This window comes from Schistocerca cancellata, chromosome 5 (assembly GCF_023864275.1).
Source record: "Schistocerca cancellata isolate TAMUIC-IGC-003103 chromosome 5, iqSchCanc2.1, whole genome shotgun sequence".
NCBI classification, from domain to species: Eukaryota; Metazoa; Arthropoda; class Insecta; order Orthoptera; family Acrididae; genus Schistocerca; species Schistocerca cancellata.
This window is the reverse complement of record NC_064630.1, coordinates 738,109,846-738,134,354: the sequence shown is the minus strand read 5'-3', so window position 1 is coordinate 738,134,354 and position 24,509 is coordinate 738,109,846. Positions and strand designations below refer to the sequence as shown.

Below are 24,509 nucleotides of genomic sequence, written 5' to 3'. Positions count from 1 at the left end.
GTAGTTTTTAGAGTAAAGCAGGTGAATAAGTTCCAGCTTGTTGAAAGAAGAGGACCTTTACTCTGTTTCTCACCGAAGTTCAACAGTTACTTCACCACTGCATCGCCGTCCCAGTTGTCACTATTATCCCGGACACTGTCAAACTATTGCAACAGTTCTGTTCTTTCTTTAACTGTGTTGACCAATCTGGACGACAAGTTCCGTTAGTTGGGGCAAGTGATGGCAACTTTCTTTGAACGAATTCATATTACGCCAAAGTTCTTTCAGAAGACTTGGAAGAAAATGAATGTGCGTGCGCTTGTGAGCGCTAGTGTGCACACTGCATCAGTGAATGAGTCCTTTCAAAATTTCCCTCTTCTATTTAACTTGTTCAATATGCCGCTCATTTATATAAGATGCAACTCTGTCCTTCGCAACCATTTTAACTGTAAAAACGATTGAATATAATTTTGTGATTTCGAATGTCTACTTCCAGTTTTTCTTGAAGAGATCTCACGGAAAACGTCTTTATAGCAAATTATATTTATTTCCATTCTGAGTTTTAAATTGGAAGAGAAACGCAAAAGCTATCATGGTTTTAAAACGAAACACTGCACTGTATTTCAGACGATTACAAACGTCTACAGCTAAAAGCAAACTCCGGAAACCTGTTAGTGAATGTGCCTAGAACACACAACACCCACGTGCGAAAGCCAGTCTAAGCGAGCTGTGCGGTGCTTTCACCGCACACCATCGGTGACGTCAAGTCGCACCCTTCCGTGTTTCCCCTCCTGCCCTCATTTCCTCGACGATGTGTGCGACGTCGCCACAGAACGCGTCCCAGTCCACGAGGCTCATCTTCCCGCCGGCGGGCACCGTTTTTTCCTGTGTTCCTCTCGAACGCGAGTCCGGCTAACAAGAGGGCTGAATTCGAGTCTGAGCTCGTTTGCTGCCATGGCTCGCAGCTAGTCGTACTCGTGACCAGTAATAGAGAAGAACACACTGTCATTGTCTGTCCCTCCGCAATTCATTTTCCAAAGATTTCAGAAAGGGGTCCCTTCACGGGTCTGCCATCATCTTTAAGCGATAAGAAATAATGGTTGGTTGGTTGTTTCGGGGAAGGAGACCAGACAGCGAGGTCATCGGTCTCATCGGATTAGGGAAGGACGGGGAAGGAAGTCGGCCGTGCCCTTTGAAAGGAACCATCATGGCATTTGACTGGAGCGATCTAGGGAAATCACGGAAAACCTAAATCAGGATGGCCGGACGCGGGATTGAACCGTCGTCCTCCCGAATGCGAGTCCAGTGTCTAACCACTGCGCCACCTCGCTCGGTAAGAAATAATGTTTCCGTTTGTTCCACTGCAGCTCTCTGCAGACAACTGGTAGCTTTAGGAAGACGTTACAGCATCCCAGCTGAGAGAGATTCAGTTTTACGTAAGTATTTCAGCCTAATGTTGGTATTCATTCATAAACTCACTCTTGCAATAACGTCTTCCAAAGAATCTGAAGGAGAACAACTATTTTAATATGCCTGGAAGGCTACATGTACAATGTATGTATTCCTATAGTTAAGAATTCACATTATGGAACCTTTCCCCTTACCCCTGAATGTAGCGTTTACGTTTACGGAATGCCTTTTCTTTCACTTTTATTTCTTAAACACTGACTGACTCATGCAGTTCAGGGATTTCAATGCCCATCATAACACAAGCATTTAAACTATTTTATGTCGTTACAATCTCTTCCCATGGTCAAGTACCCTTAAGTGGCACCCAGTATTAAAACAGAACTGCTTCTGTCATGATACTCTTCTGTTTGGGCCGGCCACGGTGGACGAGCGGTTCTAGGCGCTTCAGCCTGGAACCGCGCGAACGCTACGGTCGCAGGTTCGAATCCTGCCTCGGGCATGGATGTGTGTGGTGTCCTTAGGTTAGTTAGGTTTAAGTAGTTCTAAGTTCTAGGGGACTGATGACCTCAGATGTTAAGTCCCATAGTGCTCAGAACCATTTGAACCATCTTGTGTTTGGCCATCAACAGAGTCATGTCTTAATAGTGGATTTAGTTATCTACTCTTACAAATTTCATACCCCTCTTGTTCGAGACTTCAACGTCTACTCGCCTTAAAATTAAGCTGCTGTGTTGGTTGATTAAATGGAGAGTTTCTGGAAATATGTTTCAACAAGGAAAGAAACCCTAATTCGTTTTACAAGCCTCCAAGAAATTTTTCTTCTGCCTTGGAATCTGAAATTACTGTCTATACGGCTAAGGTAAATCATATATAAGAAAAAAGTATACAGTCTTGTAAGATGTTTAGTAGCTATTTGCTACTTCTCGCGAGGATACTTTTAATTTTACCACTTATGTAGACACATGGCATTGTCAAGAAGATCCACTTCTGACCAAAATGTGGTCAGTTTACAGCACCGTAAAAAAACCTATGCCAAGGCTAACCGGAAGCGAAACTTTGCAGAGTATGCTGCGCCACAAGGCAAACGTCAGGGTAACGAAATGCGGTGCTTCACCATCGCGTAGGTTTTCGAAGTCTAAACTTTAGATTACAAGGGCATATGTCCGCTATGCTATTGAGCTGAACTATTTATTTCTTAAAGTTATTGCGTCTGAAACACTAGAACAAATATTTGAGAAAATTTTGTTTTCGTTAGAATTCGAGTTAAGTATTTGTCCGAAACATCTGGTCTAACGTTTCAGTACACGCCTACATAATGCAGAATTTACCATTAGATGTCACCTGAGGCAGACCCATCAGTATAAAAGGTCTGCGAATTTTGTTAGCAATGGAAAGGCAGTAACAGCAGAATTAGTCAGCAATGCTCACTGATTTCGAAGGTGGGCTAATCACTGGATGTCGCTTAAGCGACAAAATAAGGGATATTTCAACCCTTCTAAGGCTGCGAAACTAGACTGTTGGTGAGGTAATTGTGAAATGGAGACGCGAAGCCATAGCTAAACCAAGACCAGGCCGACCATGTACCAACAGGAACCATCGATCATTGCAGTGGTTGGCTATAGCAAATAGCACGAAATCTACATCTACATCCATACTCCGCAAGCCACCTGGCGGTGTGTGGCGGAGGGTACCTTGAGTACCTCTATCGGTTCTCACTTCTATTCCAGTCTCGTATTGTTCGTGGAAAGAAGGATCGTCGGTATGTTTCTGTGTGGGCTCTAATCTCTCTGATTTTATCCTCATGGTCTCTTCGCGAGATATACGTAGGAGGGAGCAATATACTGCTTGACTCTTCGGTGAAGGTATGTTCTCGAAACTTCAACAAAAGCCCGTACCGAGCTACTGAGCGTCCCTCCTGCAGAGTCTTCCACTGGAGTTTATCACCTCCGTAACGCTTTCGCGATTACTAAATGATCCTGTAACGAAGCGCGCTGCTCTCCGTTGGATCTTCTCTATCTCTTCTATCAACCCTATCTGGTACGGATCCCACACTGCTGAGCAGTATTCAAGCAGTGGGCGAACAAGCGTACTGTAACCTCAGTAATGAGTTCCAAAGGGTTACCAGCAGTCCGTTTAATGCAATGACTGTGCGTGAAGGGTTAGAAGAATGGGGTACACTTGTCGAGCAACTCTTCAACCACGCGTTGCTGCAGTCTGCGCTGAGCGACGTTTGAGGTGGGACACAGAACGTCGTCGTTGGACTGATAAATACGGCTTTGCCCTGTGGTAATAGCCTGGAACGATTTAGGCTTGGCGAATGCTTTGAGAACATTAACCTACCATTATGTCTAGTTCCAAGAGTGAAGCCACGGAGATGGTGATGGTTTCCGTATCGGAGTGCTTTTTGTGGGCGTTGTGCGCTTGCTTTGCTCATGAAAACGCTAAATGCGGAAGAATATGAACACTTTCACAGCTTTGTGTGGTAGACGAACAGTCTGTAGAGAAGATTTTATCAGCATGACGACGGAACCTGTGTAAGCATCTGTGAGGGAAATATTTGTGGATAGTATGATTCCTGGAAAGGACTATCTTGTTCACAGTCTCTACTTGAACCCAGAATAACACCTTTGGGATGAATTAGGAATCCCGCGTCCAGCATCAATGACCTCTGGTTTGAGCTGTTTATTCAAACACCTCACAAAGTGTCCCGAGCAGAATTCAAGCAAAGACGAAAGGTCGGTGTATCCCATATTAATGTCCAATATGTTGTCCAGATGTTATTGATCCATTATCAGTATTGGTCGAGGCGATATTTTGTCTGAAGTTTACGGAATTTTACTTTATTTACATTTCAAACTATACCTACCCCCCCCCCCCCCCCCAATTTCCCTTTGCTTCCTCGAAGCTGAAGTAGGTAACTCAGGATGTTAAGGGCAAATTTGTGCGTGGAAAGATACGACATTGCTGAAGTAGTTGAACTCTGTATTTTACGATTTACAAAGATTTTTCTGCACTTCACATTTTAGTCTACTAAGGCGACAGTTATCTGATCTTAATTTTTCCAATAGTTATTTTCTAATCTGCTCCACATTTGTGTGTGGGCTAATTTACTTTATTTACTGAGTGATTGTGGCTCAGGTGAGGTATGTGTTAACAAGGTTTTAGGAAGAGACAGGTGGCTGAATAACAACGTTCGGCTTAAATATATGCATTTTATTTGCAAAGATAAATTAGGTACATACGTATCACATGGAATACTAGCAGATATTTGGACACTTAGTGCACGTAGCATTAACAGAATAATCATAAAACAGCTCTTAGATTCTAACCAGATAAGGGTATCGTAGAACTCTACACCTGCAAGTCTGAATTCTGCTTTGTTTCATGCAGTAATAGCCTCTAATTTCATTTAGATAGTGTGACAGACGAAGCTACTCCATAGCACATAAGCAGGATTTGACAGCTTCTTAGCTACATGCAGTGTTTAAAGGAAGAATACATTTTGTAACTTTGAAATTACATCTGTTCACTAAGGAACAAAGATAATGTGCACGTGCATTTTATAGCGTGAGTAAATATTTCATTGTTTGCAGTAGTTATGGTGCAATTGCCATGTGAAATAATACATACGAGAGATGGCAACGAAGTATTTGACAAGAACCAAACACTGTCATTCCATAAAATTGTTACAAAAACAGAACATTAAATTATAAACAGTAAACATTTATGTTCACACGCATAAACACACACAGAACATTCACACAGTAACGCTTAACCCTCCTGGTAGGTAAGGAAAGAATCATAATTTAACTGCCTACGTTTAAGTCCAGATAATTACACTTCTCTACACAGCACACTAAAGAAGTTAGAAAGCTGGAATGATTTCTGGATCATGATTTTGGAGATAAATAGATCGAACGCACGAAGGAGGTCAAGCGCCCAAGAATAAAATAGTTCTACAGCTACAATACATAAGGTGTGATACATTTATACAATTTACAAATGGATATGACGGCGAGAATGACGAGCTAATTTATTTTTTATACAGCAGAGGAGAGACGGACTTGCTGAACAGTCTTCTCCCCACCTCGGCGCTTCCTGGCACAGCCTCTCAGCACAGCGGGAAGGACAGCTTACGCATGAACATATACGCGGGGTGGAGTCAGGGCCCCAGCGCACAGTTGCGCGTACCTCGTCCTCCGCCGCCGATCTGCAGGCCGCGCTCAGAAGCCGCGCCTCGAGACTAGTACGCAGCTCACTTGGTCCCATTTCCCATCTCTTATTGCGGGGAATCCCCTTGCAGTGGCACGGAGAACGCGCTGCTAGTGGACAGCGAGTCGCGTCCCGGTAGTCACTCGAAGCGGCAGTTCGCTAACAGATGGCGGGCGCGGCGGCACGTGGGCGCTGCGGCGCCCGCACCGGACTGGCGCCACCCAGAGGGGCGCTCGCCCTCCGGCACGGACGTCACACTCGCCACTCAGCGCCGCCCGCCAGCGTCGCAACTACTCGACAGAGACGCGCGCTCGACTCCCGTCTGACGGAAGCAGTCACCGGTAGCAGCCGTCTCTCCTGCACCGCTAGCGTGTGCTGGATCTGCAGCGGGCTACGAGCGGGAACTATACAATGGGTACAACGATGGGGACGATGCGGACGCTAAGTACGTGGTGAAGTGCAGGGAAAACGAGGTCACGAGGAGAGTCCCTTAAGCGAAGTTGGCCTTGAGCTTGGCCAGCGCGTTGTTGAGGTGCAGCATCTCTAGGTTGAGCTGCGAGAGGCAGCCCTCCAGCCGCTCCACGGAGTCCAGCACCTCGACGCGCTGGGTGTGCGGGTTGTAGCGCACCTCGAACTTGCGGGACATGCCGCTGGCTACCCACCTCCTGCGGAACAAAACCACACGTTAGACACCATTGCACTCAAATCTTACGGTCGTGTGTAGCTGAGGCCAAACAAGAAGATGAAAAGACACGTCGGTGCTGACAATTCGTGGCAGTTAAATTCAGCGCATGGTCAACGGTAGTATCAGGGAGCCACGGTATATTAATATTTTCTTATGGCTTCCATCCCGATCAGGCCTTCCGATTTGATGCCACGAACTGGTCTGAAGCAATCCAACGTGTCCTTATTGGGCGAAATACCACCATATTGCAGAGCGATATGGAAGTGGGACGAGCATGTAATGGCAGTTCTGGGGAAGGCGGATAGTAGTCTTCGGTTCATTGGTTAAATTTTGGGAAGATGTTCATCTGTAAAGGAGAGCTTATAAAACACTAATACGACCTATTTTTGAGTACTGATCGAGCGTTTGGGAACCCTATCAGGTCGGATTGAGGGAGGACAGAAGCAGTTCACAGGCGGGCTGCTAGATGTGTTACTGGTAGGTTTGATCATCACGCGAGTGTTACGGAAATGCTTCAGGAACTCGGGTGGGAGTCTCTGGAGGAGAGGTGGCGTTCTTTTCGTGAATCGCTACTGAGGAAATTTAGCATTTGAGGCTGACTACAGTACAATTTTACTGCCGCCAATTTACATTTCGCGGAAAGACCAGAAAGATAAGAGAAATTAGGACTCGTGCAGAGGCATATAGGCAGTCATTTTTCCCTCGTTCTGTTTGGGAGTGGAACAGCGAGAGAAGATGCTAGTTGTGGTACGAGGTACGCCCCGCCACGCACCGTATGTTGGATTGCGGAGTATGTATGTAGATGTAGACGTTTAAATGAGCACACTACAGTTTAAGCTCAGAATCTAACGGCTCAGTTGCATTTAGTTAGTAGCTCTCTTAACTGTCTTTCTTTGCTCAACAAGAAACCAGAGTACCAAAAGGAAGTATCGTACTATAGCCATTTCTTTAATTCTTCTGTTCAGATTTAATCATCACGACACCAATGAGTGTTCCATTTCGTAGGAATCAGGACAAATCGTCCATGATTCCGTTTGAGGAACTTTTTAGGCGTTTGATGGGTTTGCCCTTTATATCCCTTTGCGTTTCCACTGGTTTAACACACTCTTAAGCTTCCGTCTTGTCTGCCTATTTATCAGTGTGTAATATCAGATACATTCAGCTTTCAGTACGCTCGTTCGATTTACTATCCCCTCCCCTCCTCTAGCCTCAGTTGTGGCTATGTCCTTTCCAGCTGGCTACGGCTCATTTCTGCTGTAAGAGATGAACTTCGCCATTTAATAGCTACGGCTCGCCTGTGGTTAAAATATTTTTAGAAATTTTAAAACCGCTATCTCACTTGCTGTGGGAAATTCGTGCGGTGAAAAACGCGGTAACGCCCCGTGGCAATTTTCCACTGGTAACGCACTGGCAAGCTGGTGTCGCACGTGACTAGTGTTCTCACAGCTGTCGAGAGCTGTGTTTCCATCGAGGACTGTACAGGCGAAAGTCGCGTCGCCGCCGGCCCACTGCGTGCGGCGAAAGTGCGGGCGTAGCGCACGCAATGTCGCTCCAAGGACGCGTTGCGCAGTTCCGAGACGTTACGGAGTGCTGTTTTCCTCTTTGCGGGGATGGGGGAAGATTCTGTCCTGCAGGGTTAGTCATAGTAAACATAACGCTCCAATTTTTTATCGACAAATACAGCCCGATTTTAAGACTGATATACAGGTATATCCGATTGACACTATTTCAGTTCCTAATCGGGTAATTACACTAAGTTTATGGGCGTTACAGGGCGTTGGCTTTTAGGTAAGTTCTGCTGAATCTTTCGCATTGGCCCTCTTACCAACTGCTTAATAAACTACTTGGAAAGGGTTCATTATTCGTAAACAAATTGAAGCTTCGTTTTAACTACGGAGAGTAACGAAGATGGCAAACAATATATGAACAAGTTTCATTGTACTGACGGGCTAAGAGTAGTAATACATCAGCATCACATAGCATAGAGAATGCTGTTGTGCAACAGTTTAGGGCTATTACACAAAAGCAAAATTTGGTGCAATGGGGACTTTAGTGCGATCATCTTTTTAATGCTTAGCCGCTTTCCTGAACACTAACTTCCGCGCGGGAAATCTGTCAGAACATTCAGCATTCCAATGAACATGCCTTTTACCTAGAAATTTTCACGAAACTGGGTTAATTTCTGACTTGGAAGTTCCACGAGAATGATCTAATAGTATTTTATTAAAAACTAGGTTGTACTGAATTCTTCTCTGAAGTGGAATGGAAGGACACTCATCTGTTTTTACGTTAAGTATTTTGTCGTTCGCCGTTACATAATTTTCGAGTAGAGAAGTTCGCAAATAGTGGCAAAACTACTTGATGGGAACACCCAACTCTTGTGTGTACAAGAATATGTGAAAAAGAAATTTAATGTGCCATCAGTTAGTAGTAGCAGGTCATTACACACGTAGCGCAAACTGAGTGGGCAAGGAAATCGGCCGAGCCTTGGGGAAAGCATCTCTCTAATTTTTGTCGAAATCACAAAGAAGGTAAATCTGGGTGGCCAAATGGAAATGTGAACCGCTGCTATATCTAACACGAGGCCAGTGTGGCGTTACTGCGACACTAAGTAGACTTTATGTAAGTAGGCTGTTTATGTTTTCTTATTGGCAACGTTACGTAGCGCTCTGTATGAAAATCACTGGCTGTGCTGTGTGCAGTCTGTGGCTAGTTTGCATTGTTGTCTGCCATTGTACTGTTGGGCAGCTGGATGTGAACAGCGCGTAGCGTTGCGCAGTTGGAGGTGAGCCGCCAGCAGTGGTGGATGTGGGGAGAGAGATGGCGGAGTTTTGAAATTTGTAAGACTGGATGTCAGTTATGACTATTAAGGTAAATACATTGTTCTCTATTAAAATCTCATTTGCTAACTATCCCTATCAGTAGTTAGTGCCTTCCGTAGTTTGAATCTTCTATTTAGCTGGCAGTAGTGGCGCTCGCTGTATTGCAGTAGTTCGAGTAACGGAGATTTTTGGTGAGGTAAGTGATTTGTGAAAGGTATAGATTAGTCAGGGCCATTGTTTTGTAGGGATTATTGAAAGTCAGATTGCGTTGCGCTAAAAGAAAAATATTGTGTCAGTTTAAGCACAGTCTTTTATAAATTTTTCTAAGGGGACGTTTCAACACCTCTTAGAATCATTTGCGAAACAAAGTGGCTAAACGCTGTAGAGCTGGCCTGTGGTGGGAGGAGGAGAGTTTTACGCACCTGAACTTGTCCTTGGCATCCTCGAAGCTCTCTGCGACGTAGTAGACGGGCTGCACGTCCTGGTCCTGGTAGGGCTGGATGGCGGTCAGCGAGGGCTCGAAGGGCCGGTGCTCGGGCTTGTCGGACACGGCGTGCAGCAGCTCGCGCGTCGACGACAGCAGCCCGGCGCCGTACGCCTTCAGCTGGCCCTTCTCCTTGCACAGGCCGAACTCGACCGTGAACCAGTACACGGTCGACAGCTTCTCGATCTCCGCGTCAGACGCGCCCAGGGAAGCGAGGCCGATCTCCTGCGAGAACTGCGCGAAGCTGGGGTCCGCCAGCAGCGGCATGTGACCGATCAGCTCGTGGATGCAGTCGCTGCGAAAGGAAGAAAGCGTTCCCTCTTAGCTGAGCGCCGTCTGTGCAGTAGTGTATCCGTCACCAGACATTACGGTTCCGCGATGCCCTCAAGTTTACTGCGCCAGGAAAGGTAATTTGTACTTTCAAGTTATCAAGAGAACATCGAAAGGGTGCAAGAAAAAAAAAAAGGGCAGCTCGTTTTGTATTATCACGTAATAGGGGAGAGAGTGTGGCAGATATGATACGCGAGTTGGGATGGAAGTCATTAAAGCAAAGACGTTTTGCGTCGTGGCGAGATCTGTTTACGAAATTTCAGTCACCAACTTTCTCTTCCGAATGCGAAAATATTTTGTTGAGCCCAACCTACATAGGTAGGAATTATCATCAAAATAAAATGAGAGAGATCAGAGCTCGAACAGAAAGGTTTAGGTGTTCGTTTTTCCCGCGCGCTGTTCGGGAGTGGAATGTTAGAGATAGTATAATTGTGGTTCGACGAACCCTCTGCCAGGCACTTAAATGTGAATTGCGGAGTAATCATGTAGATGTAGAACTGCCCAATCCGTGTTTACCGATTTAAGAACTCCAGTTTTGCTGATTTCTTGCAAGTTTCTCAAAGACAGGAAACCGTTTGTTACGTTAGGGTTAACACGAAGTGTCATTAGGAATCCCTGTTCCAACTTTTTAGTGAATTCACGTTTAAACAGAGGTAAGGACAGACTCAATACGCTCAAAACTCCAAGAAGAATATAATAATTGCAGTTCTGGAAAAAAAACGGGTGCTGACAGGCGTGAATATTACAGAACTATCAGTTCGTTATGTCGCGAGTGCAAAATACTGACAAGAATACAAAATAATGGAAGAAGTTGTAGAAGCCGACTTCGGGAAAGATCAGTTGGGATTGCGGAAAGAGTAGGAACACACACAGGGCAATACTGACGCCACACTTCCCTTAGAAGCTCGATTAAGGAAAAGCAAACCTACGTTTATAGCATTTGTAGATTTAGAGAGCTTCGGATAATGTTGACTGAAATACTCTTTGAAGCTCTGAAGGTAGCAGGGGTAAAATACAGGGAACTAAAGGCTATTTACAACTTGTGCGGAAACCAGATAGTTGTAATAATTGAGGGACATGAATGGCAAGCACTTTATAAGTTTAGCCTGTCCCCGACGTTACTGAATCACTACACTGAGCAAGCACTGGAGGAATGTAAAAACTTTCGAGTAGGTATTTAAGTTCAGAAAGAAGGAAAGGACTGAGGTTTGCCGAAGTCACTAATTCTATCACAGGCAGCAAAGGACCGAATAGCAGTTTAACTGCAAGAACAGTCTTTAGTACATATAAGATGACCAATAAAAGCTAAACAAAGATATTGGAATGTAGTGGAAATAATTCAGGTGATGACAATTAGATTAGGATACGAAACAAAATAAACGAGTGTTGTATGTAAATGGAGTGTAACCATGTACGAAAGTGGATCGTTTACAGTAGAGAATGAAAGCTTTTGAAATGCGGTGATGAAGAATGCTGAAGATTAGCTGGGTAGGTCCCGTAGTTAATGAGGTACTGAACAGAATTTGGGAGAAAAAATTAGTGGCACAAGTTGACGAAAGGAAGGCATCATCGGTTGACAGGACAATTTACTGACATTAAGCGATCATTATTTTAGCACCGGAGGAAAGTGAGGGGGGGTAAAAATCGAAGAGGGAGACAAAGCTGAATACAGTAAACATTCAGAAGGGTGTAGGCTGCAGGAGTTATTCGGAGATAAGAGGATTGCACTGGATAGAGTAGCACGGAAAGCTGCATCAAACCAGCTTTTTGGACCGAAGACTGGCATCCTATGTTCAACCACACGAGTACTAGTTACCTGTTTGTTGAAAGATGTTTTTGAACAGTTATTGTAACTTACCAGAGCTCACGATGACAAGTTGCCACGCAATGAACGGCAGTAAATCTTATCGCTTAGCACATTAGCGTTTTAGAAACAATCCGAAATGGTAAATTACGGTACAACGTCAAATTACGATCTACACCCAGGAAACTACTTTTTAAGGCAGTATGTGCCACAGTAATATCTGCACAGATCTGCGTTAGCTAAATTACGGAGTCAGGAACACGTCTTTAGGACCTGATCACTGAAATGCGACACACTAATACAGGATACATGCTACGGCGAATGAGCCTGTTTAGACAGATTTTGCAGAAGCATCCCTGCAGTATATTGTATTGGGTAATTTGCACTTTGAGCTCTTTAGAAATCACAAGGGAACATCCCCATCGCACCCCCCTCAGATTTAGTTATAAGTTGGCACAGTGGATAGGCGTTGAACAACTGAACACAGATCGATCGAGAAAACAGGAAGAAGTTGTGTGGAACTATGAAAAAATAAGCAAAATATACAAACTGAGTCGTCCATGAGGCAATATTAAGGGCAACGTGAGGTGAGGAACTCCGTGGTCCCGTGGTTAGCGTGAATAGCTGCGGAACGAGAGGTCCTTTGTTCAAATCTTCTCTCGACCGAAAATTTTAACTTTTTATTTTCAGTTTATGTGAAAAACTCATGTTTTCATCACCTTTTTTGGAGTGATTATTACATCCACAAGAAAACCTAAATCGGGCAAGGTAGAAGAAACTTGCCACCCATTCGCCAAGTGTACTAGTTAGGTGGGTCGACAACATATTCCTGTCATGTGACGCACATGCTGTCACCAGTGTCGTATACAAAATATCAGACGTGTTTTCCTGTGGAGGAATCGGTTGACCTATGACCTTGCGATCAAAGGTTTTCGGTTCCCATTGGAGAGGCACGTCCTTTCGTCAACTAATCACACCGTTTTGCGGTGCGGTCGCAAAACACAGACACTAAACTTATTATAGTGAACAGAGACGTCAATGAACGAACGGACAGATCATAACTTTGCGAAAATAAAGACAGCAAAATTTTCAGTGGAGGGCAGATTTGAACCAAGGACCTCTCATTCCGCAGCTGTTCAACGCTAACCACGGGACCACGGAGCTCCTCGCCTCACATTGCCCTTAATATTGCCTATCTTACGCATGGACGACCTAGTTTGTATATTTTGCTTATTTTTTCATAGTTCCACACAACTTCTTCCTGTTTTCTCGATTGATCCGTGTTCAGTTTTTCAAGGCCTATCCACTGTGCCAACTTATAACTAAATCTGAGGGGGGTGCGATTGGGATGTTCCCTTGTTAGATGCGCGTCTATTTTTGGTTTTGAAGCCTCAACTTAAGAGTGATACCAATACCTGCAAGTGTGCGAAGTTAAACCTCGCAACCTGAGAAGTGGTTCTGAGAAGTGGTTCAGAGAAGAGAAGCTAGTTGCTTTTATTACTGTACTTAATAACTGAGGGGATGAGGGGGAGGGGAGGGGAAGGCGGAAAGAAAACTCTTCCGAGCGAGCAGCGGGGCGCAGTCCAGCGTGGCGGGCTGGCGCGGGTTGCAACAACACGGCGCGCCGGGCCAGCCGGCTGCCTGCTGCCCGCCGTGATTGCATTAAGCGCGCCCGTAATGGATCCCTCCTCATCTAGCGCCCCACTGACGGCCAATTAACCCCGGGCTTTTAGCGATGTCATTCCAGTCGCTGCTTCCACGTAATTCGATTGCATGCGGCGTGATGATGTTCCTGTCACGGGAGAACAGTTCAGAAAGGAGGGTGGAACGGAACAATCTCCAGAGGATGAAGCGACACTGCTACTTTGCTGTGTGACTCGAAGCCACATTGCTGCAGACTTCGCAGCTGAAAGCCCTGTATGAAATAGGAGTGGAAGCCTTTTTTGTGAGCTGACTTCCTATTTGGAAAAGTTACCGGCCCTGTTTAAACAATTTGGACGTCAAAAATTTTTCAGATAAAATTGTTGGGCGTTACTACTTAGAACTTTAATACTCTTCGTGCAGAAATTTGTTCTTTAAAACCTAAACCATATTCAGTGCGTCTGCTACTAATTGGTGCAGATTCTTTGAGGAAATATTTGTTCTCTCTACACACATTTGTGTTTCAACGGGAGGCATCTCTTTCTTCTGCAGATATCACTAACATTTGACATTTCATTGCTAATATTTATTGCGTATTAATCCGTGGTCCAAGGCATTCTCTAACCTCTTCCACTTGTAAGCACGCTGTTTATGTTTACTTATTGGCAACGTTACGTAGCGCTCTATATGAAAATCACTGGCTGTGCTGTGTGCAGTCTGTGGCTAGTTTGCATTGTTGTCTGCCATTGTAGTGTTGGGCAGCTGGATGTGAACAGCGCGTAGCGTTGCGCAGTTGGAGGTGAGTTAAGTGATTTGTGAAAGGTATAGGTTAAAGTTAGTCAGGGCCATTGTTTTGTAGAGATTACTGAAAGTCAGATTGCGTTGCGATAAAAATATTGTGTCAGTTTAAGCACAGTCGTGTATAATTGTTCTAAGGGGACGTTTCACACTACCCGAGATTTCAGAAATTTAGTTTGTCTCTACGAACCGCAGAAAACCGAGCTGTTTCTATGTATCCACTCAACAGTCTGTTCGTGATATCAGACCGCTGCCTACCACAGCGGAATAGCACCGAACTATGTTGTATAGAATGTAGTGAGGAAGAGTTGGCGCGTTTGTTTTATTTACCACTAAGGCCCACAACTTGTCTAATTTCAGTCTTCTCCTATTACAGACTTTCAGTTTTTACGACCTCGCTGCATCCTAAGCATAGTAATGATTAGATATTGATAAAACCGCAGTATCAGAATGTGTGGTTCCTGGTCCCAGTGCATGTTCTGCTACTGCTGATTTATCCGCATTGTCCAGGCGCCAATTGCTCTTATTTCTTACGGCGAGTGTTGACGCTTATTTTCGTAGTTATGCACATTTCACCGCAAGTGCAAAGGATTTTGTGTACTCCTGCTGTGGCAACTGGTGGGCGCTGGTCCTTTGCAGCGTCCAAACATTAGCACGTTGGAACTAAAACAACAAAATTTGTTTCTGACACTGGTTTTACCAAGATCTAATCTTTAGCACATTAGGATGTAGAGGCCATAGAAATTCAAAAGCTCAAGAAAACTTTCAATTCTTTGCTATGAAAGTAGACACATTGTGGGCCTTTGTGATAGAACAGTGTCAACTATTCGACACTAGACGCTAAAAACCAAGAAACATCGGTGCAGCTCCCCAAACGTAGGCAACGATGTAATGACGTCACGAACTGATCGTTGTGTGGAAACAGTTCAGCTTGCTGAGCTTATTTGAGACTAGCTGCTTCCCGAGTCGTTTACACCTGATGTCTCCGGCACTGGAAGATGAAACAGTAGTATGCTGTGGACCATGGGCTGACGCCCGTAAAATCTCAGTAATGAAACTTGGATCGTTTGAAAGAAGATACTGCTTATTTGATGAGAAACTATGAAGAGGGTCAGAAATCGATACCTTCAGGCGTTTGTGAAGGAGCTAAACTTTAGGTGTATATTATACAAGGTACGACACGAAAGGTAACTAGAAGTGGACATCGAAAAAATTTACGACCATTTTTAACTTTCATTCGTGATTGGAACGACATTACTCTTCGAACTTGTTGCAGAAACAGAAGTGCGCTAGATGTGTTATACGCCTGTATGCTCTAACTTAGCACCATCATTAGATTTTCTCAGTTTTTATCTGGATGGAGTTTCATTTAATTCTGAAAAGATGCAGAACCACAGACTGTTAGTTCGCGAAAAAATCTGAAGACTCATCCGTCTCCGTCGTACTATTTGACTTTCGAGATGCAAAAATAATTTCACTTTACTATGGTAGGTAAAGTCACAATTATACCTAAGTTTTCCTTAAGGATTATTCCAATTCGACATGTAGGCACGAATTATTTCTTCGATTGCGAATGAATTTTTTTGCATTCCAGAACGGTAATTTATTACCGCAAACGTTTTTCCGTTATATTCTTACACTAGCTCGCTCGATACTCGTTAAATGTGTTCTTTTATTGACTAATGCGTAAAACGGTAGGTATGAAGTTTTCCGAACATAAATCAGTTCGTGTCCTGCGATAGCTGAATTAACTCCCAAAAGACTTCTCGGTCAGAAATTTTTGCCTGAAGGCATTTCAGCATTGAAGAGCTGAAAGAGGAAAAGAAGGAAAATAAGCCACATTCTCTTTGAGAATCTTATTAGCCTCTGATCGGGCAATTTTTCTGATCGGCCTCCGAGGGACGGCTTGCGTGGGTCGTTAATTGAGAGTAGCGGCTCAGATTGAGCCGCAGCCCGGCTCTTTCTTTTGTTCGTCCCTGGGGAGCTGTGCGGGGCTGGGAGGGGAGGGGGGCAAGACTTCGCCCTCCACCAGTTCGGTGCCCAACTCCCGCTCTGGGCGATATTCCCAGCTGGAAGAGAAATGACCTGATTCCTTTCTGTGAGCCCACTGATTCGATTTGTGTTAGCTTGTTAGGTTTGACACAAAAATGAAATATTTTTAGGCAGAGTGCGAAAACTTACGGTGTGGTGCAGAGTGCGCCTATGGGTACTGAGTTCGTTGGAGTTTCCACATTCGTGTTGGTTAATTTTGAACACGCCATTAAGTTTTTACTTTAGTCATTACGCAATAAACTTTTCTAAGGGGAGTGCGCTGTTCTTTTTCTTCTTTGCAACGCCAACAGATTGCGGAGAGAAACAAGATTAGCTTATAATCTTAAGGGGGTTACTCAGTATCGAGCAACCTGTGGAGAACAGACAACCTAAAACTTTTCCTATTCTTGACCGATCGAATCAGTGCAAGATCACTGCATGTGAGCAACACTAATTGGAGCTGGAGTTCACGTTTCCTGTTTCTCGGCTAAAGTAGCCTAGCTAATGTTTGTTTTTGCGTATTTGCTTTCGGTTTTAAAACTCTTGTTGTCTTATTCTCATATTTATATTCCTTATTCCTCTTTATTTGCAACTAAGAAGTTTCGGGGAAAAAATGTCTTAAGATTTAATGGAACACTGATGTCAGATCAAAAGGCATCTGTTTAATGCCTGACGTTGGCTTAAAGTTACAGAAGTTAAAGATTTAATCTCTTCAGCAGCGTAAGTCATATTAGCTTCTGGGACAAGTAGCAGGTATGAGGTGCATATCCTAAAAATGCATTAATTAGAAATCCTGCATATTCGTTTCCTTTGAAAGCGCACGATTTATGTTTATACCAACTGCCTATATTTTAATTGCAGTTGTACCTTTCAGCTAATAACCAGTGCGTGCATAGAAGCACTTTTTAATCTTCACAAGGACGCAACAAAGCAATGGGTAGGCTGTGAATGTGCAATCTTAGCTCGTTTTAGGAATTAGTTTGGAGATTTGAAACCTCTTACAGACCCGATAAAACATTAAAACATTGCTGTTTGAGGTTTCTGACAATGTAATTACTTTTATTTTACGTTACAGCCAAGCGTAATCTAAGGAGAATATCTTTTAATGAGACAACCAAACAAATTACGTCTAATGCTTTAAACTGAGATCATTTCCCCGCTCACATTTTTCCAACTTAACGTCACTCAAAGTGGCAGTTTCCAGGGTTGATTATGTGATGGGAGAGTATCTAAACGACGTTCAGGTCATTTTCGTAATGGAGTATTTCGAAATCGACATCTTTACATTTGCAGGGACGGCGTTCTAGTATACGTCTACCACAATAAGAAATGTTACCGACAGATTCTCAAAAGGAAACACCATCTTCACGGAGCTTCCATTTTGTTGCATTTCTCTGAAAGTTCAGTCTGTCTTATTACTGAAGGACTTAGCTTACGTTATTGTATTATTTGGTTAACGGAGTATTTTTTTTTAAGGCTAACGAATTTCATATTTCGTTAGTGCTAGGAAGGAAGCGTGTTCTGCTTAACTCTTGGCAGGTGTTCGGCTGATGTGTTGTGACAGGGATTTCCAGTCGATGGCGTGTTTTCTTCGAAAGGCGACTTCCCGACATCGCCACCATTCGCTTATCACAGTCGTTACTGGACCGTCCACTGGTCTTTAGTTAACTGAATTCTCTGAACTCAGTCTATTTTAATTTGTTTATCGTGTTTCCCGTCTTTCAGATAATACATTTTACGGTGGATGTACAGTCCAGACGTTTGATTTGTTTTTCTTTTCAGCGTAAAATCGCTATTTCGAATTTTGTACACTTATTTACTTCCCTAGTCTTATTTTATGCTGTGTGAACAGTGTTGCTTTGAAGAATAGTTCTCACCTGTATGAACACCGTAACTGGCACATTGAATTAATAATTTGCGTCTGGAAAGCTTAGTATGAAGCTATTGGAGGAATACTTCATGTGGCAAGGACAGTTCTAAATATGTTACTTTTTCATGCTGAAGTTTCCTTTGATTATCATGGCACATCGCTTTCACGTGTTCACATCTACATTCAACAAATGGGGTAGTTCTACATTTAAAATTTGTCGTCCTGATGTGGCTTACGAAGGACGAAGGAGGAATTAGGGAAGTCAGTTTTTCTTTGCACTAAGTAGAAAGAAGTGACACCGATGTTGCCAGTCCAAATAGAATTAAATGTTGTAGACTCAAGTTTTTGTAACAGTTGCACACTAACTCTTGCATGAACCAGTTACGTGTCTATCATGACATCAAGGTATTACAATTTATTAAGAACAGCCCAACCCAAATATTTCTGTAATTGCAGAGCAGAAGCCTACTTCTTGAGACAGCCTTTTTCTGTTGCTCAGGTTGATATCTTGCCGAAGATAAAGTAGAATTTTTGTGGTGACCCAAACTGTTAAACTATCCGTTACTTAAACGGAGCTTCAGCAGACAATTCTACTGTTCAGTACTTGGGAATTTACACACCAGTTGTCAAACGTGTGATTTTCACCACGGCATGTTTCGGGACTGCGTTATTCCATTATAAAGTGCTTAAACTTCCACGCCATTAGGCATCGTAAGTGGAAACCCAGTAGCAGACATGCATTGTCGAACGCGAAACTCCTCTTGTGACATCTTGTGTGAGTTACTCAAGCTCAGCTTGAAACTGCAAGGTTTTTACTTTTGGCGGTGCATTTTAGGCATAGAAGTTTTAAGTAGTTGATAATTGGATAACAGTCCCGTAACATGTGGTGGTAAGAGTTTCATACTTGACAAGTGGGGCATAACGTATCTCAGTACCGAGTCATGAGAGTTTTTACGATAGCTTTAACAGAATTCTCAGTTCTAGAGAAGGCCATCTTCAGGCCACAAGTGGCCCATCCGACCGCCGTGTCATCCTCTGCTGAGGATGCGGATAGGAGGGGCGTGTGGTCAGCACACCGCTCTCCTGGTCGCTATGATTTTTCTTTGACCGGAGCCGCTGCTATTCGGTCGAGTAGCTCCTCAATTTGCATCACGAGGCAGAGTGCACCCCGAAAAATGGCAACTGCGCATAATGGCCAGATGGTAACCCATCCGAGCGCCGGCCATGCTCGACAGCGCTTAACTTCGGTGATCTCACGGGAACCGGTGTATCCACTGCAGCGTGGCCGTTGCCGAAGATGTGTAAGACGGTAACAAGTTATTCGTAGTAACGAATATAAAGAAATCGAGCTGTAAATTTTGGCAACGTTTAAACTGTCTTGGCAGTTTAAGTGTGTGTGTGTGATAGATTTTGAATTAAATTTATGAAAACCATATTCCACACAGTCAATTGGCAACATAGAAATTTAAGAATGGCTGACGATTTACGGTTGTAACCAAGCTAACTACTGCAGGCAACCTGGAGGTCCCTGTCTGAAATGAAGCAATGGAGCATTGCTGTTAATCTTTACGAAATGTCTGTTGCTAGGCAGATGAGAGGCACAAACACTAAGCAGAGAGATGCGAGATACTCACGGTTCAGGAGTGTGCGTGGGCGACGACGTGTGCCTGACGTACTGCGTGCTCTGGAAGATGCGGAACGCCAGACTGGCCAGGAAGTCGCGCGCCGTCAGCAGCCCGGCGGCGGGTCGCAGCCGGAAGCCCGTGTGCTCTGCGGGCAGGCAAGCAGGCCAGGTAGTGGCGAGCGACTCGGTGGCCAATGGCAGGGAGGGCCAGGTGTAGGTGTAGGATAAACAGTGGAAGGGTACGTGATCCTCAATGGAAGTGAGGGACCATTACAAGAGCTTTTAAATAGAATGAAGTAATTACGAGAGTGTGCAAAAGACAGCAGTAGTCATTAAAATCTTAATATCAAAGCTAGGCTTTGTGGAGTATGTTTAAGTGAATATCCGTGCGGAATGCAGCATTATATGGAATTCAGTCGTGGACTGTGGGAAAACCGAAATGAGAATCCAAGCGTTTGAGACGTGGTGCTGTAAGAGAATACTGAAAATCTGGTGAATTGATATGAAATTCAGATGTTCTGCGCAGAATCGGCGTCGAAAGGAAACAAGGTGGTACAGGACGATAGTGGGTACGATAAAACATCAACTTCCATTGTGCTGTAGGGAGCATAAGAGGGCAGGAAATAGGTAAACAAAATACATTCATTTATTAAACTAGGCTTTTGGTCTAAGTTATTCTGAGGTAAACAAGTTTATACTGCAGGGGAAATCGTGGGGGTGTCACATGTGCAGACGTAAGTCTTAAGTCTGTAAATAGTGGAAGTTTAATTTTAAATCTCGTACATAATCTGTTCTTAACCGAGGATCACTGAAATGAATAGTTTACTTTAATCTTTCACAATATTTGGTTGTAATAGCCAAGAAACTAGCAAATCTCTGAATGATGGATTTAATGAAAGCAGATGTAAGAATTAAAGCCGTAAATATTAGAAGTTTTAAATTTAATTCATGTACATAATTTTACTGTTTATTGACTAAGGATCATTAAAATTAATGAAACTCAAGTTTTTCTAATTACATTTTTGTAATGTAATTATCTGACGTGTTCCACACCCAGGAGGATTCCCTCTTATGGGTCTAGAGAATGACTAATCTCATCTAACGTAGTCATAAGACTGATGACGGAATAAACTTAGCGCTAGAATTTTTGATATGGCTGTAACACACTGACTGATAACTGAGTAATAATATTTCATTCAAACTACCACTGCGTATTTTACCTAGTTATTTCAGGGTTTTACATTATCAGGTGATACGTTTGTTGAAGGTAACTTCACATGTGCCGGAGAGTCGAACTACAATAGATGAAGGTCGTGGTACAACAGTGACTTCATCCTAGTTCATATCTAATCATATCTGTATTTGCTGCTGTTCCCGCTCAGTTTTTGAGGACTGACTGCTGTGGGAGTTTTCATAAAGGAAATCTGTATCTCTTTCAGATCCAGTCCAAGTCAACGTCCGATGTTGACTAATTCTGTTGACATTTCGGAACTCGGCAGAAGTGAATTTACAAAGAAATTAACAGTAGCTGGAATAAAACATACTGAGGTTCCAGTGTGGACAGAAATGCTGCGTACGGATTTGGGACTCCAAGACAGCAACACAGCCGGTCTGTTAGTGAATGACAGTATTACCCAAACCATCTATGGACGTTTACTGTTTTAGTAACTTTTACTGAAAGCTTCGAGAAAGTTAACGTAAGTTAAGTTAAAGCCAGTTATCTTTATTCCGAGAGTAATTTTGTGTTCAGTAGTAGCTTTTTACACCCGAACACTTTTGAACCTAAATTTTACATCGTTTTTACTTCGTTCTGATTTTTTTTCGGAGGCATTTTCGTCTTGCCAAGTGAAAGTCTCCTCGAATATGGATTGTGAAATAATCAGACTAAGTGAATGTTGTGCTTTAGAGTCCTGCTGAAACCTGTCTTACGTACCGTTTGGAAACCAGTGTGATTATAAAACACTACATCGTCTAAGCTTGCCATTTCAGAAATACTTAGCGGTCGTGAAAGATTTTAATACTGATTTCGCTATGAGTTATTACGAGAAGCGTAGGCTGCAGCGACGAACGAGTGCTGTACTCACTGCTCATGAAGTTGGACATCTCTTCGAGCTGCGGGATGCGCTCCTCGGTGAAGATGCCGGCCTGCTGCAGCAGCTTGAAGACTCGCCGGTACTCGACGCACGCGTACTTTGGCAGCAGCTCGATGGTGGCGCGGAACACCTGCTTCCACGTGGCCGTCTCCTCGGGCGTGTACTCGATGCGGGGGATCGGGTCTCCGCTGTGGACGACAACCAGTGTCTCAGACAGTTACACGCGGCAGCAGCGCGGCAAGGCAGAAAAGCTACCTGGAGTGAGGTACTCACAACTTGTAGGCGAACGCGATGTTGGCTATCATCTTCCTGCGCTCGCGGTACACCTTATCGGCGAAGCCAGGGTGGTTCATGTCCAGCTCTGGCTCGTACTTTGTCATCAGGTGGTTGCAGTTGTCCAGGTCGCTGGCGTGGCGCGGAAACCACGGATCTGTGGAACAAGCACACATCCGTTGTCAATACCGTCACGCCGCTTTCAACAAGCCAAGACGATTATATATAAAATGCAAATTTCACAGCAAGCGGCCAAACTTCCTGAAGACACAGAAGTTTTTCTTTGATGTAAAAAAAGACCAGCCTTTAAGCTGCGTCGTTTATGGGCAGTCATTTTTTCCGTGGTGGCTGTTTCGTTTAGAAGTACCATTTTTTGACAAGAAACCCAGTCAATTTGTGGCATTATCGAAATTGCCTAATTACAACTTTTGTTTCCGTAAGTTAGTGCCTGTAACCAATTTTGGCAGCAGCCGTTGCTTTATATGTAAATACCTTCAGATTTATTTCATTAGTGAATGCTAACAGGAAATTTTTTCCAGGTAACTGAATTAGTTTCTGCGTCACTGAAATGTCTCGCAGTGTTGAGAAACCCGAAAAAATCTTTCAACCGCAGAACTATTTATCGCGCGACCCAAACATGTAGCTCTGCATCACTAGACAGGACGGTTCTGAGAAGCATATTCTAAATGTGCAGTCCATGTTTTGTCGTCTACGCAGTCATGTACGGTTACAGCCGTGCTAAGTAATACAATTTTTTGCTGTCTTTTCACAGTTGATGCGTACGTAACGAAATTTTACTGGCGCCAAATTTTTGTTTTTAAGTAAGACGTATCTCTAACTTGTGATTACAGTACCTTGCGTACACTATTTACAATCTCGATCCAAGAGGATGAATTGCTTGAAATAAAGGCGTGTTTCAAAGGTAAGCTAACACGTGTCTCTGCTTATCCTAGATACTCAAAGTTTTCTAGGTACCGTAGGTGCCTTTTAGCGCAGAGTAAGTTCATCGAAACTGGTTGCACAGTGGCTAGCGTCGCGACATCAGTTGTGCTTCCTGTATTCAAAACCCGATTACTGTTTATTTTTTAATATCATGTACCTATGTTCGTAGAGGGTAAATAGAACGTTTTTTTACAAGTTTGGGGAGACAAGGGTATTATATTAATTATAAAATTACAAATGTTTCACAATAACTGGCTTACGTTTATTACGTATGTGGTATGATTTGTCAAGGTTTACAATCTTTAAATACTTATTCTTACTTTTCATTCTTACGCCAGTTCTTGTATTAACTTTTTATATTTCATTCTTATGTATATTATTTAGGAAGATTTGCTGTATTGCTGGATGATACCAATCGTTGCTACGTTCTGGACAGAAATTCTGAACACAACGACACTGCTGAAATCCAGGTTTATCAGACCACCTTTCTTTTGGATCTCTCTGGGAAGAAACATCGTTGATAGTGCCGAAGACTTCACGCTGGGCACCAATTTCGCGACAGACCGCGAATAGATTATATTTGTGGAAATTATGTTGTGACGAAACTGCAGCAATTTCACCGCAAATCATTTCAAAAAATTCTCATTCATTACTTTAATTGATTCAGGGGCAATTAGACAAATAAGAACGTTATTTTAATATTCACCGCAAAATATTTGTGCAATAAAATACGGACCTCGGTAGATAAACGAGAAACTGAAGAAAATTAATCTGATTTCGAACACTGGCCACAAGACTGGGCAACCGCTACGCTAGCCCCTGCACCGCTACTTCGGTTGGCGTGTTTTCTCGCTAGCAGGCACAAATTACCTCGAAAATTGTCGTTTCCAGAAAAAAAACTGGGGTAGCTTAACATCTGAGGTTATCAGTCCCCTAAAACTTAGAACTACTTAAACCTTAGTAACCTAAGGACATCACACACATCCAAGCCCGAAGCAGGATTCGAACCTGCAACGTAGCGGTCGCGTGGTTCCAGACTGAAGCGCCTAGAACCGCTCGGCCACAGCAGTCGGCCGGTAGCTTATTTTGATCCTTCCTCCACTGAGCGCAGGTTCTGGGGAATCGGGCTGGGACACTTGTGTTCTCCTTCCGAGTACGGAGATGTATGTGTATGTGTGTCAGTTGCCGAGCTGTACAGGTGGTGAGAAATACCGGGTGGGACGCTCCCGGGCGCAGACTCACCCTTGATGCTGACGCTGTTGTCTGCCATGAGCGTGACGGCTGAGAGGGCGGCGCTCTGGCGCAGCGAGCGAAGCAGCAGCAGCAGCGCCTGGCGCGTCATTGACACGCGCACCAGCACGTCCAGGCTGCCGCTCTCCTGCCGCGACTCGCGCGTCTCCAGGTGGCACACCTGGCCCTTGAAGTTCTGCCGGGCGAGACACGAGGCGGTCAGTAAGTTACACTTGTAAACAGTCTTAAAATTTAGAGAAATTTTATTCACTAATTATCCG

At 43.8% G+C, this 24,509-nt stretch overlaps 1 protein-coding gene across 1 annotated transcript in view; it reads right to left on the bottom strand.

The window, feature by feature from the left end:
- Positions 1-5,864: 5,864 nt before the first annotated feature.
- LOC126187480 (tyrosine 3-monooxygenase) overlaps positions 5,865-24,509 on the bottom strand; it is a 40,144-nt gene continuing 21,499 nt past the window's right edge. Inside the window, exons 6-11 of the mRNA XM_049928586.1 lie at positions 24,241-24,424; positions 22,057-22,213; positions 21,775-21,971; positions 19,701-19,836; positions 9,531-9,887; positions 5,865-6,266 (exon numbers count right to left, since the gene is read on the bottom strand). Of these exons, the coding sequence (XP_049784543.1) occupies positions 6,092-6,266; positions 9,531-9,887; positions 19,701-19,836; positions 21,775-21,971; positions 22,057-22,213; positions 24,241-24,424 (1,206 nt within the window). The 3' untranslated portion in view covers positions 5,865-6,091. The remainder of the gene's footprint in view (positions 6,267-9,530; positions 9,888-19,700; positions 19,837-21,774; positions 21,972-22,056; positions 22,214-24,240; positions 24,425-24,509) is intronic.